Consider the following 17784-nt stretch of genomic DNA (forward strand, 5'->3'; position numbering starts at 1 on the left):
TTGCCATTCTGATGGCAATGACATTCTCACATTTTTCCTTTTGAGAGGTGACCTATGGATTCTGGTAGGGCTGGGTATCGATTCAGATTTCCAGAATCGATTCGATTTATAAGGGCCCGATTCAATTTGATTCATGATTCACAACAATTTTCGATTCAGTTGAGGAATTCACATAGTACCTATTTTAGACAGTAGTACCAATACTGCTAATAGTAGAAACTTCTTGCTTCTTATTTAATGCATTAGTAAAAGTATGAATATTTACATTAAGAAAGGAATCCATTGCAGTTACATTAATAATCTGTTTTATTTAACATGGCCTTATAAAAACAATTAATAATAATTTAAATCAATTACAACCACAGTACAGGCTGTTTAAATAAACTTACAAAAAACACTGACACTCATGACATTGGCATGGTTGTGGCAGTTTTTGTGCAATTGTTCCAGTGGTGGTTGAGGGGATGATTGGGGAGACGATTGATACTAGCTTCCTCTGTGTAAGTGGCACAGGCTCTGGAACATTTGTTTGTGTGTGTTGGATGTGTCGTGTGTCTGTGCGTGCGTGTTTGTGGGTTTATTGATACATGGGTTTTATGTATTAGGATATGAATATCGATATATCGATATTTTACACCCAGCCCTAATTCTGAGCAAGATAATTTTGCAGATAATCCGCAGTGTTTTGATGTATGTCTGAATTGTTTGGGGAGATACACTGTTTTGCCCAATCTCGAGAAAATTTCAAGAAATGTACCAAAACCACTGAGAAAAACTGTAACATAGTGGCATGCATCAAAGTGCAGCACCACAGTTTATGTTAATGTAAGTTATTTATCAAGAAACTGTGCTATGAGTTAAGTGTGGTGGAGTGGAAGCAAAGACAGGTGGACTCAGGTGCAGTGAAGCAGGCAAAGCGTTTACAAAAGAAGAGAAACAAGATTGCTAAAGAGTCACGATCAAACATGGTAATCCAAACAAAAAACAAGACACAACGACACCAGGAAAACGGGGAAGAGACTCATAACGTACAGTGACAGCAGATGATAATGACCAGAGCGCAAGTGAACATGGGGAAGTAAATACATGAATTAACTGTGACATGCGATACAGAACACAAGAAGACAAGGATTTTGATTGGCTAACAGAAGTGGAACAGAAATGACAGGACAAGAAAAGACGAACGCAACAAGCAGATGAGGAAGGCACGAACATTGCCAAAAGCTTGAATCAATCAAAAGTTCTGGGCTTGAATCTCAGCTCTGACTTTTCTGTGTAGAGTTACACAAGTCTCTTATTTTTGCCTCAATTTTTTTCAACACTCTGTTTTCCTCCCACATACCCAAAACGTATTTTTTATTTTTTTTTCCTGACCTATGATTGACAAGTGAGTGACCTAAAACCATTTGAAATGTTCTTATTCAAATAATTATCTCAGGCCAGTATTTAGTTAAGGAAGAGGCATTATATTCATCTAAAGCCACCTGTTTACATAGTATGAAGTAAACCTCGCCTGTTTAATTTATTTGTTGTTCAACCAGGTAAGGTAATCCACGTGTGATTGGGATTGAGCCCTGCCACATATAATGAAAAGAAATGGGCTGTGAATTCCAACAACCCAGGCTAAACTTAGCTCCTCCCCAATTTACGTAGAAGATGTTAGTCTTGCAGTCAAGACAAAATGCAAAAAAAATATGATTGGATGAATTTTCCAGTGAATAGCTGGGGTTTCACAAAAAATAAAAAAGCAAAACGCAAATTGGAGTGGGTTCCCTATACTGAAATTATTGAACTTCTACCTCACTTTTGCTTTCCAAGGTCCTGTGATGGGTGGGATGACTGACCAGTGGAGCCAGAACAAGAAAAAGGACACCAGCATGCCTGACTCATTTTTAGGTTATCTTACTTTTCATCTCAAATTTCTCCTCAAGGGAATTAAAAAAAATTAAAATAAACGTAACAAATATAATCTGAAATTAAATATTTGTTTTGTGCAAGAATTTGATGAAAATGATTCCTCAACCTCAGTTGCTATGAAATAAATGTAAAACAATATAGTGTGGACAAGGTACAAAATAAAATATAATAATAAAAAAAAAAAATCAAATGAGAAACAAATGAAGTAAGTGGGGGCTGAACAGTTAAACATCTCTCATTTCTCTCCTCCAGGGTTCTCTCAGTCTGGAATGAGTGGGAATATTGGTTCCAGCATGCCACCATTCCAGACAAATGCGAACTCCACTCTCGGCCCGATGGGGATGGGAAAAGCTACAGACGCACAGAAGACGTCCGGTCTCTTTGGTTCAGAGCCCCAAAACATCAACATCACCAGTGGCACCAATCCCTTCAAACCAAGTGATCCATTCTCTTCTGGTGCTCCTGGAATCCATTCGTTGGATCGCAGTCCAGGTAACAAGAATTGATTTGGTTGCAAGTGTGATGCTGGGGCAGAAAGGATGCTTGTAATTAGTGAAGAAGTGATGACATGAAGTAGTGAACCTGCATGCACTTTATGCTTTTCATCAATGTGCCTATCCTGCAATTCTGAAATGATAAGTGCACATAGCATTCTTGTCCCAGTGAAGGCGCTGTCAGGAGCAGTGTCACATGATCACAAAGGAAATACTTTGAGCAGCAGAGGGCAGCCTTTTCGTGTGACTGAGCAGTTACAGTAAAGGGCTGTGTTGATGTCACGTTTACTCCTATCTTTAGTTCCCCTGCGTCTTTTCATTTATTTATTGTAACCATGCAGCTCAATCATTTCTGCAGCATAAAGAAAAAAACAAGATCCCATATCAGTCTATTCAAATTAGAAATTGAAAGGAAAACCAGAAGCATTCATTAATGGCACACCAAATCATCATCAAATATTTGCTCATATGTTCACCACACAATTTTGAGGCAAGCTGTGCAGGAACAATAATGCATATTTTGGTCGTGCGCCTGACTCAGTACATCCATTACATGCCTTAATACTACAACTACTGTTTGAGCTGTTTATAGCAGGAGAGACGCAGGGCAAATAGCAACAGATTTAGGGTGGAATGCATCTTTTCCTGGGTTTTGCTTTACGTTATCTCATGATGTAAGACCTAAAGGCATGCTGCACATGATACTTAACGAAGCTGAGATATTTTCGACAAAAAGATGACGTGATCAGCAGATTGAAAAGGACGTTCTGGAGGTTTGCTTTGTTTTCTAGCATTCTCTATTTTCAATTTCTGTTCTTTTTTTCTGCCTCTCATTCTGTTTTATCTGGTAAAGTGATATTTAGTAATATTTTAAAAATATAAATACCAGAAGTGTACAGTATATCTACTGTAATGATGACAACGAACGACTGGATATGCAAAATGTTATTTATTTTTGTACAAATTTGCATGCATTGTTTGTCAATCCCTTGTTATATATTTCAAAATGTTGTGTTTAATGATTTATTTTTTATTTTTTTTTAAATCCTTTTTGTGTCAATGCAAGTGTAGCAATGGATCATTGCTCCCAGCACGCATGAATTGGTTTGGAATCATGCATGTAATACTTTGCTGTATTCACAATGCACTCCATTTATTGTTATATTTTGTGTGCCTATTTTGATATGTTGTGTGCATCTGCTTCATATAAAAGGCCTTTTGTAACCTGGGTCATGCTGCTAATGATGATGTCATTTAAATGCGAATCAAACGTATGTCTCCTTATACACAATCTGATTGGTTACCATTACTATTATTAGTGAATGTTATGGATGATTTTATTTTATAGTACCTCTAAAAATAATTAAGAAATTATTTTTAAATGTAACTGTTTAAGTTTGACGAACAAAACAAGTACAGTGGAACCTTAAAGATCTACCGCAATCCATTCTGTGATGTTAGTCCGTAATTTGATTTTCTTCATCTTTTAAAACAATTTGTCCCATTAAAAAATATGGACATTGATTAAATCTATTCCAAGGTTAATCTTTCTTTTACAGTTTATGATGGTCACCTTATCAATTGTAACCCTTCTTAGGTAACTCACAAAAACCATGCAAGAAATTCAAAACGAAAAAGCACATTTGTAGAGTTGAAACTTCACAACCTGAAGCCTTAAAGAGATATTTCATACAAGCAATGTACGATTTTTCATGCCTTTTAAGACACTATTCCTGGAAATTTTTGTTGACTTCAAGGATGTTACGTGCGGCACGGTCGATGAGTGGTTAGCACGTCCGCCTCCCAGTTCTGAGGACTCGGGTTCGAGTCCAGGCTCCGGCTTTCCTGGGTGGAGTTTGCATGTTCTGCCCGTGCCCGCATGGGTCTTCTCCGGGTACTCCGGTCTCCTCCCACATTTTAAAAGACTTGCTTGGCAGGTTAATTGGGCGCTCCGAATTGTCCCTAAGTGTGCTTGTGAGTGTGGATGATTGTTTGTCTCCGTGTGCCCTGCGATTGGCTGGCAACCAGTCCAGGGTGTCCCCTGCCTACTGCCCGGAGCCGGCTGAGATAGGCTCCAGCACCCCCCGCGACCCTTGTGAGGAATAAGCGGTCAAGAAAATGGATGGATGGATGGATGGATGGATTGATGGACAAGAATGTTATAATTACAAGGCTCAAATGGTGAGACATATTTCAAATAGCATGCATTTTCAAGTCAAGTCAAGTCAAGTCATCTTTATTTATATAGGGACATAATATGCAAAAATGTGGGCTTCATCGAAAGCAGCCAGACAATGATTAGTTACTTTACAATCACCAATGGCCCATGAACTTATTAGTGAAAGAAATGATTATATTGCAGTCATATATACCGACATACTTTCCATAAAAATGCATTACAAAGTCCAACCATTGTCTGTCTTAACAGGTTTTGCAAAAAAAAGTTCTAATGAATATTCTGACTAAAATGTGATATTTTGTTGTCATAGAAGGGAGACAAATCCTCAGAAATCATCTTCAGAGACTTAATCATTCTTACATTCTACATAGTGAGATGAGACGTGATGCATGTGACATTTTAAAGATCAAAACCCAGTCAAGCAAAAAGACCTTCAGTCATGACAAATTTCTTTTTGGTGGTTGATTTTGATTTCTGACACAGTATGTGCTCTTATAAAACCTTCCCCCCCTCGGCAGCTCCCACCCTTTCTCCCAGCGGCTCAGTGGAAGACAGCAGCCCCACTTCCTCCACTTCCGAACCCCTCAGTCCTGAGCGATCGGGGTGTGAGGCCGGCAAGCAACAGCAGAGGCGGAAGAAGAAGAAGAGGAAGGGGCGTGACGAGGTGTACAGCTTCTTGGATAGGCAGGAGAGTAACGGCCATCCCACCAAACATGGCTTGCAGGATAAGACTGGACAGGAGGAGGATGAGGAGGAGGAAGACAACTGGGAGTGGGAAATCAGAGAGAGTGGAGCAGGAGGTCGAGTGAAAGGCAAGAAGCTGAAAAGTCGGGCAAGACTTCCAGAGGAGTGGGGAGCACCCCAGCAGCCAGTGTCTCCCATACCAGCCGCAATTGCTCCTACCTGGGCTACAGCCACGGATTTAGGCCCTTTGGACTCCAAGGCTGCCAAATCCGACCCTAGTCAAGTTTTGTTACCGACAAGTTTGACCGATCGCTCCCACGATAGACTTGCGGCAGATTCATCTCTCAGCTCCTTTGAGCCCATGTGTGTCGATGGTAAAAATGTGACAAGCAAACCTCAACCGATTAGCACACCTGGCAACGCTACCAATAAGAGTAGTGCGGTGGGAGACATTGGTGGGACTTTAGCATTGATGACAGGAGGCAATCTGAGCCCGGTCTCCCAAACATTCTCTTTTCTCGATTCAGTCCTGCAGACGCCGCCAGGTTCTACCCCCGACTCACAGAACACTACCCCTATCACCAACACACCCGTACTTGCATCGGCCGCAGGCGTCGTCGTCCCTTCTTCACAAACCTCCTCCGGTTTCACTCCAGATGTCGCTCCAACTTTTGCCGTGTCGTCAAAGCCCAGCCCCTCACCTGTCACAGAAACACAATATCCTAAAACTGCCCTTGAGTCTGTCCTCAATGTTGATGCTAAGCCTTTCATCCCCTCAGCCTCACGCACAACTGCTCCCAGTCCAAATGCGTCCAGCACTGTTGTTAATGCAGCCGCCTCCATCGGAGGCGCTGCAGTCATACAACTCGCTAGTCCTCCTTCCACTATCAGTGAAGCTGTAAAGCCGACATCATCAGACAAAGCTGCAGCCAGCACCGCTCTGTTCACCACACCTGCAGTCCCTCCCTCTGTCCTTACACACCCCAAGCACCAGGAGTCCACATCACCACTGCTCCCCCCACTGGAAGGTTGGTGAACTACAGGGAAGAGTATGACTAACACGGGGCTAATAATCTAAGATCGTTCATGCTTGTATAACAGGAAGTTGCTTATATTTGTCTTGTGCGGTGCATGCCTTTTTGTTTGTGGATTGAGTGCCATGCTTGCTGGGTCCTTGGTCCATATTTTTAATTATAAGGGCCCAAAAAAAGCACACAAATCAAAAATAATCAAGAAACATTTTAGGCTTTATAACTTGACTAGAAGGCTTAATAGCAACAATTAATTTTTGGACAGACTCTAAATTAACAATCCTTCGAGTTTCATGTTGAGATTGATGGTTCCACTCTGCTTTGCTATAACCTTCATCCATAACCTTTTTGTTACTTACTCTGCTAAATCTGATGACTGAAATTCTTTTCTTCTCTATCCTCTTTAGGCCAACTGCCTGTATAACTTCCCACTGCCCTCTAGCCATAGAAACAAAAACCTCACCTGATCGAGTCCTTGCAGCATTAAGCAAGCTGGCAGTAAAATGTCACAACTTCTAGTTCTCCAACTGCACAGTTTTGTAATGTTGTTAAAAGTAGACCTTAGAAGTCATTTGAAAAATTAGACCTTATGTCAAAAGATGTGTGCTACTGTAGTGGCTATAAAAAGTCTACACAACTGTTGTAAAATTCCAGTGCTTTTATGAAATTGAAACATAAGACCAAGACAAATTATTTCAAAACCTTTCCATCATTATGGATACATATAACCGTGTGAAATGCAATCATAATAATTAATAAAAAATAAAATAAAAATCTTTTAGAGAAGCGAATAAAGTACTGTGACAATGTGTTTGCGCAAGTGTGCACACCCTTATTACTTGGATGTGGCTGCGTTAAGAATTAACCGTTCAAACTCATGTTTAATGGAAGTCAGCACACATCCGCCACCATTTAAGGTTATATAAGCTTCCTCTGATTAACACGTAATAAATTTCAGATGTTTTAATCGGCATCCTTTTTTGCTTTTTAGCAGAAGTCACGCAAAAACCTGGCATTCAAACAGGGATGTGTAGACTTTTTAAACTATACTGGTAGTCACTATATTTGTTATATGCTAAAATATGATTTCCCATACTCTAAAAAATTTTCTTCTGACTTAATGTTACAATCCAGTTTAGTTTATAAAAGATGACCTATGTTTTGTGTCACAAGCTACTGTATATTACCCGATGCCATCCGTTGTTGTCGGCTGCCAATCAGGTGGTACAACAAAAAGTGCTAAAATGAAATTCTTTAGATGGGCATCATCATCATTACCAACCATCATGGGTGTAACCGTTTTCTAATATGCTTTTTGTCTGTAATCTGGGGTGAATTGTATTCCCTTATATAATGCTTCTGAATTAATGCTTGCTCTGTTTTCTGTTGAATGAAGCCTTATTTTCATGATATATTGTGCTGCATTCATTTCCGTCACTACAACTTGACCAGTAAGTGGCAGTGTGTTTCAACTTAGACATAACAAATATTCTAAATTCATATATTACTGGTCTAATGCTACTGTAGGTATGAGAAAATAAGTTTTGAGTGGAGTTTTTTCCCAAAACCGCACATCGGCCCTCTAGTGTAATTAGGACCAAACTGAAAACGGTCAACTGCAACTTCTTACTGGGCATGTTTTTGCACTTCCTTGAATTTATATTTTGTGATATCCTCCTGACTACCAGGAAAAAAATATTGTCCAATCATGTTTATTTTGATATGCCCCAATCTTTGTGAAGTAACTGGAATACTGCAAAGAATATTTTGAAAAAAAAAAAAAAAAAAAGGTTTTATTTTTAAGCTATAATGTGTCCACTACAGAGGACATTTTTTTTTAAACATAAATACTAGGCTCAAATACAGCTAAAATAATTCAAACAATACTTTAATGTGTTCTTAAGAGCCTTATAGAAAACATGCTAACAACATTTAAAGCCTAAATTTGTTGAATAAAAAGTGTTATACACTTACTTTTCCTCTTCCCTAAAAAGTGCTTGCACTGACGGAAGCCATTTTCTTTTATGATGCAACCAAAGGTAGCGAAGCCCCACCCCTACACATTTGGTATCATTGGAAAGCTCTGAATGTCCTCTATAGAGCACAAACTGAGTTAATTCAAAAGTGTATATATATATATTCAGGTTTAAAAAGGTCCACTACAAAGGACAAATTTGAATTGCTGTTAGTCAGGAGGATAATACAGATTATTGTTTAACTGTTAATGAGTAGTGGAATGTTTAAGTTAGTTGGTAGTGGTTTTGTGTGTCAAGCGTGACCATTTTTAAAGTTGTCTCTCTCTTTCCTCCTCTTTCTCTCCGTCTCTCTTGCGCTCACAATGCTGTCAACAAAGTCATACCAGGTAAGTCATATTTCAATTAGTCATTTTTGTGCCATGTGCATATCACGCTTCCACTTTTTAATATAAATAAGAAATCAGTAAAGGGCCCTGGCCTCCCTGGCCATGCTACTCAGGCCGTAATAATAAATTCTTACAGAAACAATAGAGACCTCGCAGCGGTCGCTGCTCGGGCCCTAAAAATGGGGGACTTCCTGTTAGGTTTAGCAAATGGCTCCAAAAGTTTTTTTTGTTTTTTTTTGGGCGTCGAGGGCCGTTACATATGCTTCAAAATGTTCGTGGCCATAGGTAAAACGTACAACCAGGAATGCTTTGTTACGAAGGAATTTTAAAACCCAAAATATAAGTACTCATATACAGCTGTTCATTTTGCCACCCAATTTTCATAGCCATAGGTCGAACGTATAGTGGGATGGGGTCCATTAAACCTCTGTAGGGGGCACTACAGACTCAAATAATACAGTGAGCTCTCAGAAGTCACAATTCATTGTAGAAGTCTTTTAGTTGTTGTTTTGGTTTGCAAAGTAATTTCCTCTCAGAGAAATAACAGAGCTATATCTATATTCAGTAATTGTTTGTGTTGCAAAACATTTTAAAATAAAATGGGTACAGTAACTCTGTAAGTAAATAACTGATGATGAAGACAAATGATTGACATGTCAGCCGCCATGCCCACTGCCTCTAATTGTGTTTCTTTCGGCACAGTGATTTCTTAAAAATCACATTTAAGGTACAAGATGGAGCTAGAGAGGATTTTTTATTTATTTTTTTATTCCACAGATCGTTTTACTTATGTACTAGTGTCAAGTCAGACTGACAGTTTTAACAAAGATGAGAAAAGTGTTTTGCTTTGTTTGTTTTTTGAAAATTGCAAACTCTTCTTCCTTCAAGTCTGCCAAACAATATTTTGAATCATTTGATGGTGCAGTTTGTATTGTTTGGATTCTGCTTGTTCAACTACTGCATAGTGCAAACAGCAATCACCATTTCATGTTTGTCTTTATTGGTCTTTACATTTCCATGAAAGATGGAGAGAGAGGCATAGTTTGTATTAAGCTTGTGTACTGTCTGCATGCAGACAGGCTGTTCCACCCTGTTTACAGCATCTGTCTTGTTAGATAGATTTATCTGCTGTGTGTATTTATCAGATCAAAGATCGGTAACTGTTTTGTAACTTGTATCATTCAGTGGCTTATACGCAAGCGTTCCGTTTCCTGTATAATTTTACTGTCTGCTTTATGCCCCTCTCTCGTTAAATAGTGTTCAAAGTGATCTCACTCATGTCTGCTATCTGTACTGTATCCTCTTGATCTTGAGGAAACTGTTCCTGCTGAGGACGTGCAGAAGGCTGAGCAGTCACAGACACAGTGCATGAGAAATGACCCTTTTTAATTGCATTGGCTGCTAATAGTGTTGTGTGGCTCAGTCTTGGCTCATTTGTTTTCAATTAGAGCCAGTGTGCACAAACCATATTTTTACAGGACAGCAGAGCCAGACTGAGTTTAGCACTGGATTACAGTGTGTTGCTGCAGGAAACATCGGTTGGTGCTCATTTTGTTGCTGCACCGTGATCTTTTTGATTCAAGTGTTGTAACGAGTTTTGGATGCAAGCTGTGTGGTGAATAGACTTTTTTTTTTTTTTTTTTTTAACACCAGTGAAATTTATGCATAGAGAGCTGGCCTGCCATGGTGTTGTTGCGACTCCGTTTATCTTTGACTCCTTTCCAAGTGCATTTGTCAACTGCCAATAGAATTTGTTTAAACACTACACTTCTGTCAGTCATCAGCTACTGGCAATTCCTGCAAGGTTGACGGAAGTAGCTCGAGCTTGTGGTCATGAATGGTTAAAATTGATTATGCAGAAAAAGCTTGGTTGTGTATGGTGATTATTGCACTCTTGGATTTAGAGACAACGTACTCAGAGCATATGAGTCTCCCTAAAATCAAGGCATTGCAATTGCACAAGCATTGCCACAAGATTATTGAACCATTTACTTAGCAAATTGACATTGCAACAATGCACACACGCACTCATGCGCACAGTTTGTTGTTGTTGTTGTTGTTTTGTGTGTGTGTGGGGGGGGGGGGGGGGGTGTCGTTGACCTGCTACAAAACCCAATTGCACTTCAGATGGTTATTTTATTGTAAATATCAGAATTTATGGTTCCATCAATCACAGCAAGTTATCCAGGTCCTGAGGTAGGAAAGAGCCCAGATCAATAAGAGGAGAGATCTGACTCTTATTTTCACACAAATATATTCAAGATATTCACGTGTTTTTTAGTTCCACAAATATATGCACAATTTTTAAGTTTTTCCAGATCTACAAATATATGCGCGATTTAGACGTGTCTGTTAATGTGTGAGCATTTATCATGACTTCATCATTTGTAAATTTCCAATTCTGTTTGTGAATTGTTGAGGATCAGTGGGCAAGCATGTTTATTTTTGAGACAACAAACTGCAAGCAAGTTCCAAACATGTGTGGACCATTCCTCCTCCGTCCACTAGGAGGCAGCGTTGTTGTCTCAGTTGAACAGGAAGGTGCCATCTCCCGTTTTCATTTAAAAATTGGAAATTGAAAAATGTAAAACAAGACTTTATCTAATCTTTTTACACTAAATACCTTTAACACAAATCGAGGAAACAAATAAGACCATAATTTGATTCCCTCAAGCTTGCATTGCCTTGACAGGAAGACATTCTTCTTCTGCTGTTACTTTTTCTATGCTGCACAGCGGCAGCGACCAAAGAAGTAGCAATAGAAGACGAAACGGTAAAACATACTTTGTTTGCAAGTTCATTCTAATTGCTGGATATTTTTCTTTATGACTTTATTATATATTTTGTTTTTCAAACTGATCTGAATGAAGATGGGAATTGAAGCACATTTAATCTACTGGATCAGGAACCTAATTTTGTGGCTTATTTCGCTCTGTTGGCTGGTCTTCCTAGATTTTACCATTTCCCTTCTTTGTATCGTAAACGTAGCTCTCTTCATGTCTACATTTGCCATGTGCTTTTCTCCTTTTTCTATGTTTTTCCCGTTCTGTTATCCATTGGCTGCCCACATTCTCGGAGTCTCCGCCACAACGAAATAATCACTGCATCTGCACTGCAGGGGTGGGGTGGGCAATTGAGGGTGTTGCTGGAGAGGGAAAGGCGTTGTCGGGGAGATGTGGGAGGCGGTTGCCATAGCAACTAAGCCACACTGCAAGTGAGGGATGGAGGAAAAGAGAAGGAGTGGACTGGGTGTGACAGTCAGTGAGGTTGAAGAGTAAAAATAGAAACGCTGTGACAAGATCCCCAACCCTCTGTCCCTCCTACAGCCCCCACCCTTTCTGTCTCTTTCCCCAGCACCACAGGCAGGCAGCTGGAGCATCCTCTGTTTCCTCTTGGCTCCCATGTCTCCAGCTGCTCAGAAATATCTGACCTTCAGAAAGACCAATTTACAATGACCTCTATGAGTCTTTTCTGTGTAGAAAACATTTTCTTCAGTCACACCTCATTTGAATCGGCACTCTATGCTTTATTAATGTTTGTTAATGAGTTTTATTTCAATCATTAACAATGTCTGAATGTTGATATATATATATATATATATATATATATATATATATATATATATATATATATATATATATAATTTTTTTTTTTTTTTTTAAGTATACTTTTGGCCTGTGTATGAAGGTCAAATAGTGAAACCGTTGTAGCAAATGCATAATGTTGCTTGATGTTGTTTTACTAAACTACACAAAGTTGTTCCAGAAAATTTGGTCTGTATGACAGCCTTTTGTAAAACTCACTAAATCCACTTATTATTGTCAGACAAATGTCATTAATTAATGTCATTCATTTACCCCAACCATTACCCTTTATTCAAATAAATATACGACAAGATAACGTCAAACTGCTAAGTTTTATAGTTCTATTGCAAGTATTCACACGTTTTGAATTTGATGCCTGCAAGACGTTAAAAAAAAAAAAAAAAAGCTAGGATGAGGCCACTGTGTTACATCACCTTTCCGTCTGACAACACTCAATAAGCATTTGGGAAATGAGGATAATAAATGTTGAAGCATTGCAGGTTGAATTCTTTCCTATTCTTTCTTGTTGTGCAACTTCAGTTGCTCAACAGTTAGGGGGTCTCCAATATTGTATTTTCACAATTCGCCACATACAATATAACCAATGGGAAACAGGTGTGGAGTGTTGGCAGGCCAGCCTAGTACTCTCTTGTACTGGATGGCAGTATATATTTCTCCAAAACCTGTATGTAGCTTTCAGCATTAATGGTGCATTCACAGATGTGCAAGTTACCCATTCCATGGGCACTAACACACACCCATAATCGCCACAGATGCTAACTTTTGAACTTTGCGCTGATAACAGTCTGGAGTCTTTGGCCCAGAGTACATGACATACATAATTTCCATAAGTAATGGTGTGTAATGGTGATGCAAATGTATCACTCTTTTGAACACAAATTGTTTTTAGAAGAAAAACGATTTATTTCCGTGACACCAGCCAGCTTGCTGGACTATTTTCCTCACGTCCAACACCGGAGCAGAACTCGTGTCACAGAACGCTGTCAGGGGTAAGTCAGTGCTGATCGCACACACTGGAGGTGAGGACGAAATAGAGATTCATGTCAAAAAATCCAAACTATCCCTTTAAAATGGGGTACGTGGAACAAGAATTTAGATGGTCAGTTATGCAAACGAACAGCTGACGAACAGCCTGTATCAAACTCACCAAACACCATCTTGTAGGCTAACAGAAAAGTTCTATATTGTAGTGTGTGCCATCCATCCATCCATCTTCTTCCGCTTATCCGACGTCGGGTCGCGGGGGCAGCAGCTAGAGGAGGGAAACCCAGACTTCGCTCTCCCCAGCCACTTCCACCACTTGTAGTGTGTGCCTAGATGATTAAATAAGGCTAAGCAGTCCATCAACATCCTCTAAAATAGTAAAAATGAATTATCTATGTCAGCCGTAACTACACCAATAAAAACATCCAGTTAGTGATTTGCTAAACAAGCCATCATCTTGGAGGCGCAGTCGGATCTTTTTCCTTCTTCCTGTCATTCTGCCACCCCCCTCCCCCCAGTTTTCTCACCCAATCACAAATCACGCTTGGACACTTTGACTGCCTTGCTGACAGACAGAGATTGTAAAGCTCTTTGCAAGAATCCACATACAGTAATACAGTCAGTAGCAGGGTCACTACTCATTATTTCTAAGATTTCCCTGGCCAAGGATTTTTTTTATTTTTTATTTTTTTTAACTTATAATACTGTAGCGAGTAGTGTTCCTGCTGTTGTGTTGTGTGATTAAAGGGAATTGTGTGGCTTCCACCAATGGCCCTTCTTGAAAAAGATGCAGTGTGTGTGACAATGATTACTCAGTTTAACAGGTTTAGTCCAATCGATAAAAGATGACCTGCGATTGGCTGGCAACCAGTTCAGGATGTGCCCCGCCTACTACCCATAGTCAGCTGAGTTGGGCTCAGCGACCCTTGTGAGGAGCATCCATTTAGAAAAAGGATGGATGGATGGATGGAGAGATGGATGGATGGATGGATAAAAGATGACAATCTTGATTAGATTCACTTTAGTGACCATAAAATTTGGAAGAAATTGGGGTAGTTGTCGCTCGCAATTAAACACTGTCATGCACTTTTACATTGTAGATTGTAGTTTTCAATGTAGTGCTTCTCTTTGTATTTCAGGAATTTGTTTATTAAACTAGTCAAATGCAAATTCTGGCAGGAAGAAAATATACCATCATGTCGCGTTTAGTATAGTTTGGGCCGTCGCACACAGCGCGATGCTTCTGAATCTGACTAGGACCTGACCATCACAAAACATCTGGCCACTCACCCCCACACATTGGGTGATTTAGCATAAGGACTCCTTGCGACGTGAACTGTGCTCGCCTGTATCATGTTCCGATGCTCCTCCAAGAAATATGACGGGGTGTATTAAAGGATAGAGTAAAGTCAGTAAAGGAAGACACAGGGTGCTACAGAAAGAGGACATAAAGACATGACAAAATGGAATATTGCTCCCATTCATTTGAATGTTGGCGGGCGCGGTACGTACGCCACTCGCATACTCGCATTTTTTTATTTTTTTTCCCCACAACCTTCGCTATTTCATCCACAGCATATGAAATTCTAAATATGGTTAAGTATTGCTGTAAAACACAATATGTATAGTGTATATACTATATTTCTATCGTTTGTCTTGCTCACTTTACTAATAACCTTGAACGTGATTTTTTGCCTGTGTGAAAGCTTCTGTGCAGTTTGATTGGCTATAATTTATATACCGGTCAAGACTTGGCTACTTGTGAAATCTTATGGCAGAACCCAGGAACACTGCATGAGTATTTAGTAGATTGGGCTGTGACGCTTAGTCTGCATTGATTTCCACAGATGTGATAATCAGAACTGTTCTGACATATACAGTGCGTTAAAAATTGAGAATTAACATACTAATTGGGGGTGTTAAGAGTAGAAATCACAAGTTCAAATATAGCTTAACATCAATATTATTAGAGTGTTTTGCCTTTGTTTGAATTCAATTAGCAGTGTTTTATTGGAATATTATTACCCAATGGCCATTTATGAAATGGCCATTATCCAAGCAGGCACAGCAATCAAACTTAATGACTCTCCACAGATGGCTCTTCACATCATCACAAGACATGTGTTGCACAAGACCCTTGTGTGCAACATTTTGGTTGAAAGACTTCATTCATTTCAGTTAATGGACTTTTAAACTAGTGGTGTGCGAAATTTTGGTATCGATCCGATACCAAGTAAATACAGGGCCAGTATCGCCAATATCGGTATCAATTTTGAAAATTATAATATATATTTAAAAATTAAGGTAGCTGTACCTTTGAAATGGATTATTCACACACAAATTTCAAATTTTAAAAGTTTTTGTGTTTCTTTTTTTAAGGACAAAATTAGGACAGGGTTAATTGATAAATAACTTTATCAATGTTTCCCGCCCCAGAAATATTCCAGCCATGACAAAATGTTGTTTTAGCATTCTTAAACAAAGTGCACAAGGTCAAAGATCATAAGAAAACAAATGTAAACAAATACGTTATCATATATTGTTCAGAAACTACATGTACAAAAATAACTAAAAATGCCACCTTCATCACTTCTTTTTCAAACTAAATAAACATGTTAAAGATCATCATGTAACAACAAATATAAAACGTAAAACATACCAAAAAAATTTTTTAAATCAAGTACAATACCATACGTATGTTCATGCCGTCCAATTAATAATTGCTGAATTGTACCCAGTTGATATGATGCTGTTACATTTTAGATAACATTATTAAGACTGCCATGGCTCTCACTGTGTGTGACAATTAAACCATGTAGTTGTGTAAAGTTGCTATTTGCAAGCAATTGAAATCAGTATGTACTGTCAATTTATCATAAGCATTCTTCCAGAAATACACAATTTTACAATTACTATTTTTTTCTACGTTTTCAGAGTGGATCAGAGTTAAGATATTATACGGTTAAAGGAAATAACAGCAACCTCTGTGAGATAAGCTGCATTTGCCTGGAAGACAGTTGGATTATTTATTTATTTATCCATCCATCCATCCATTCATTTTCTTGACCGCTTACTCCTCATAAGGGTCGCGGGGGTGCTGCAGCCCATCCCAGCTTGCCCTGGACAGTAGGCGGGGCACACCCTGGACTGGTCGGCAGCCAATCGCAATTATTTATTTATTCATTTATTTATTACAAAGCGATACGGTCAATTGTGTAAGCATAAAATGGCAATAAAAACATTTTAAGACAGCACTCAAAGCATCGTAATTTAATATCACATGCATTGTGGGTTTTTTGTTGTTTTTTTTTACTCCGTTGCCAATCAGAAGAAGGAACAGCCTCAGGGTAATTGCAGTCCTCAGTGTTCTCTCCATGTGCCTCCCAGTTCAAATCAACATAAGAAAGGCAGTTGTCATTTGGCAGCTGAACAACCGTGACAGCCATTGATTCATATTTGAACATGACTGTTGAAAGTGCATGTGAGTGTATGTAACTGTGTGCTCTCACGTATGCTTGCTTGTGCACGTTTGTCGCTAGGGAGTAGATAAAATTTAGCGCCAGCGAATGAGGGAATATTCCTGGTTGTCATGTGACCGTGTGATGTCAGGAAAGAGAGAGAGGGGGAGAGAAAGAGAGAGAGCAAGGTGTAATTTATCCCCACAGCTGATCTGTGCACTGCTCAGAGAGGAAGCAAGACAACCAGATGCACATTCGCTCTTATCTGACTCCTCTGCCTCTCTTGTTAAGACATGCACATACACTTTGCATGCATGCACTTCAGCACAATCTCGCACACAAACCACTTCAAGGCATCACTTTAAAAGGATGTTTTTCTACAGTTTTTTTTTTAAGCTCTAAGATTTAGAGCAATTCTCCCTACTGGACAAGACCTTAATGACCCTAACTGGATACCAAAAAGAAAACAGAGAAGAAGAAGGACTCAAACAGCAGAAAAGACCAAGACGGATTAAAAGGGGATATTATTAAGTGACAAAGCTGCACGAGCAAAGGACGGACACAGCAACAGGAAAATGTCCTTTTTGTCTGGCTCACAGTGGCAGGAGCCTGGCATTATTGCTGGTAACAACGGGTGCAGACCAGCTTCCAGCGGGCATCAACAGCAGCAACCCAAACCTGCAGTTAGCCTCTCAGCTGCCAACATCCCTGCGGTCTTGGCCTCCTCTCCAATGTCAGCCTCCAGCTTGGCCTCTGCCCATCATGGTGATTTGCATGACCCAGGCCAGATGCCACCTGAGGGGAAGGTTGCGACCACCCCGGAGGGGGGATTCAGTGTGACTTTAACTGAAGAGGAATTGAGGTTAGGGTGTTGCAGAACATCCTCTGGAATGACACCAGGGACCCTGGGTCAAAATATGCCTGTGCTGATGGTGGAGGATAACAAACCAACAGGTGGGAGACTGAAGGAGGGAAAACAAAGTGAAGGAGTTTCACTTGGGAGTGCAGGACAAACTCCCAGCAGCCCCCTTTCTTCATATTCCTCCCCTTCCTCTTCACTTACTTCTCCT

General features: G+C 39.6%; 1 protein-coding gene across 5 annotated transcripts in view; it reads left to right on the forward strand.

The window, feature by feature from the left end:
- LOC144030407 (uncharacterized) overlaps positions 1-17784 on the forward strand; it is a 107274-nt gene that overhangs the window by 34026 nt on the left and 55464 nt on the right. For 4 of the 5 annotated variants that reach the window (XM_077536684.1, XM_077536699.1, XM_077536708.1 and 1 more), the window contains exon 1: positions 16932-17784. This exon is cut by the window's right edge and continues 895 nt beyond it. In XM_077536684.1, coding sequence (XP_077392810.1) covers positions 17290-17784 — 495 coding nt within the window. In that variant the 5' untranslated portion in view covers positions 16932-17289. Of the gene's footprint in view, positions 1-1818; positions 1897-2169; positions 2410-16931 lie in introns of those variants that run through there. The other variant, XM_077536717.1, reaches the window with a different exon arrangement.

Source organism: Festucalex cinctus, chromosome 1 (genome assembly GCF_051991245.1).
Source record: "Festucalex cinctus isolate MCC-2025b chromosome 1, RoL_Fcin_1.0, whole genome shotgun sequence".
NCBI classification, from domain to species: Eukaryota; Metazoa; Chordata; class Actinopteri; order Syngnathiformes; family Syngnathidae; genus Festucalex; species Festucalex cinctus.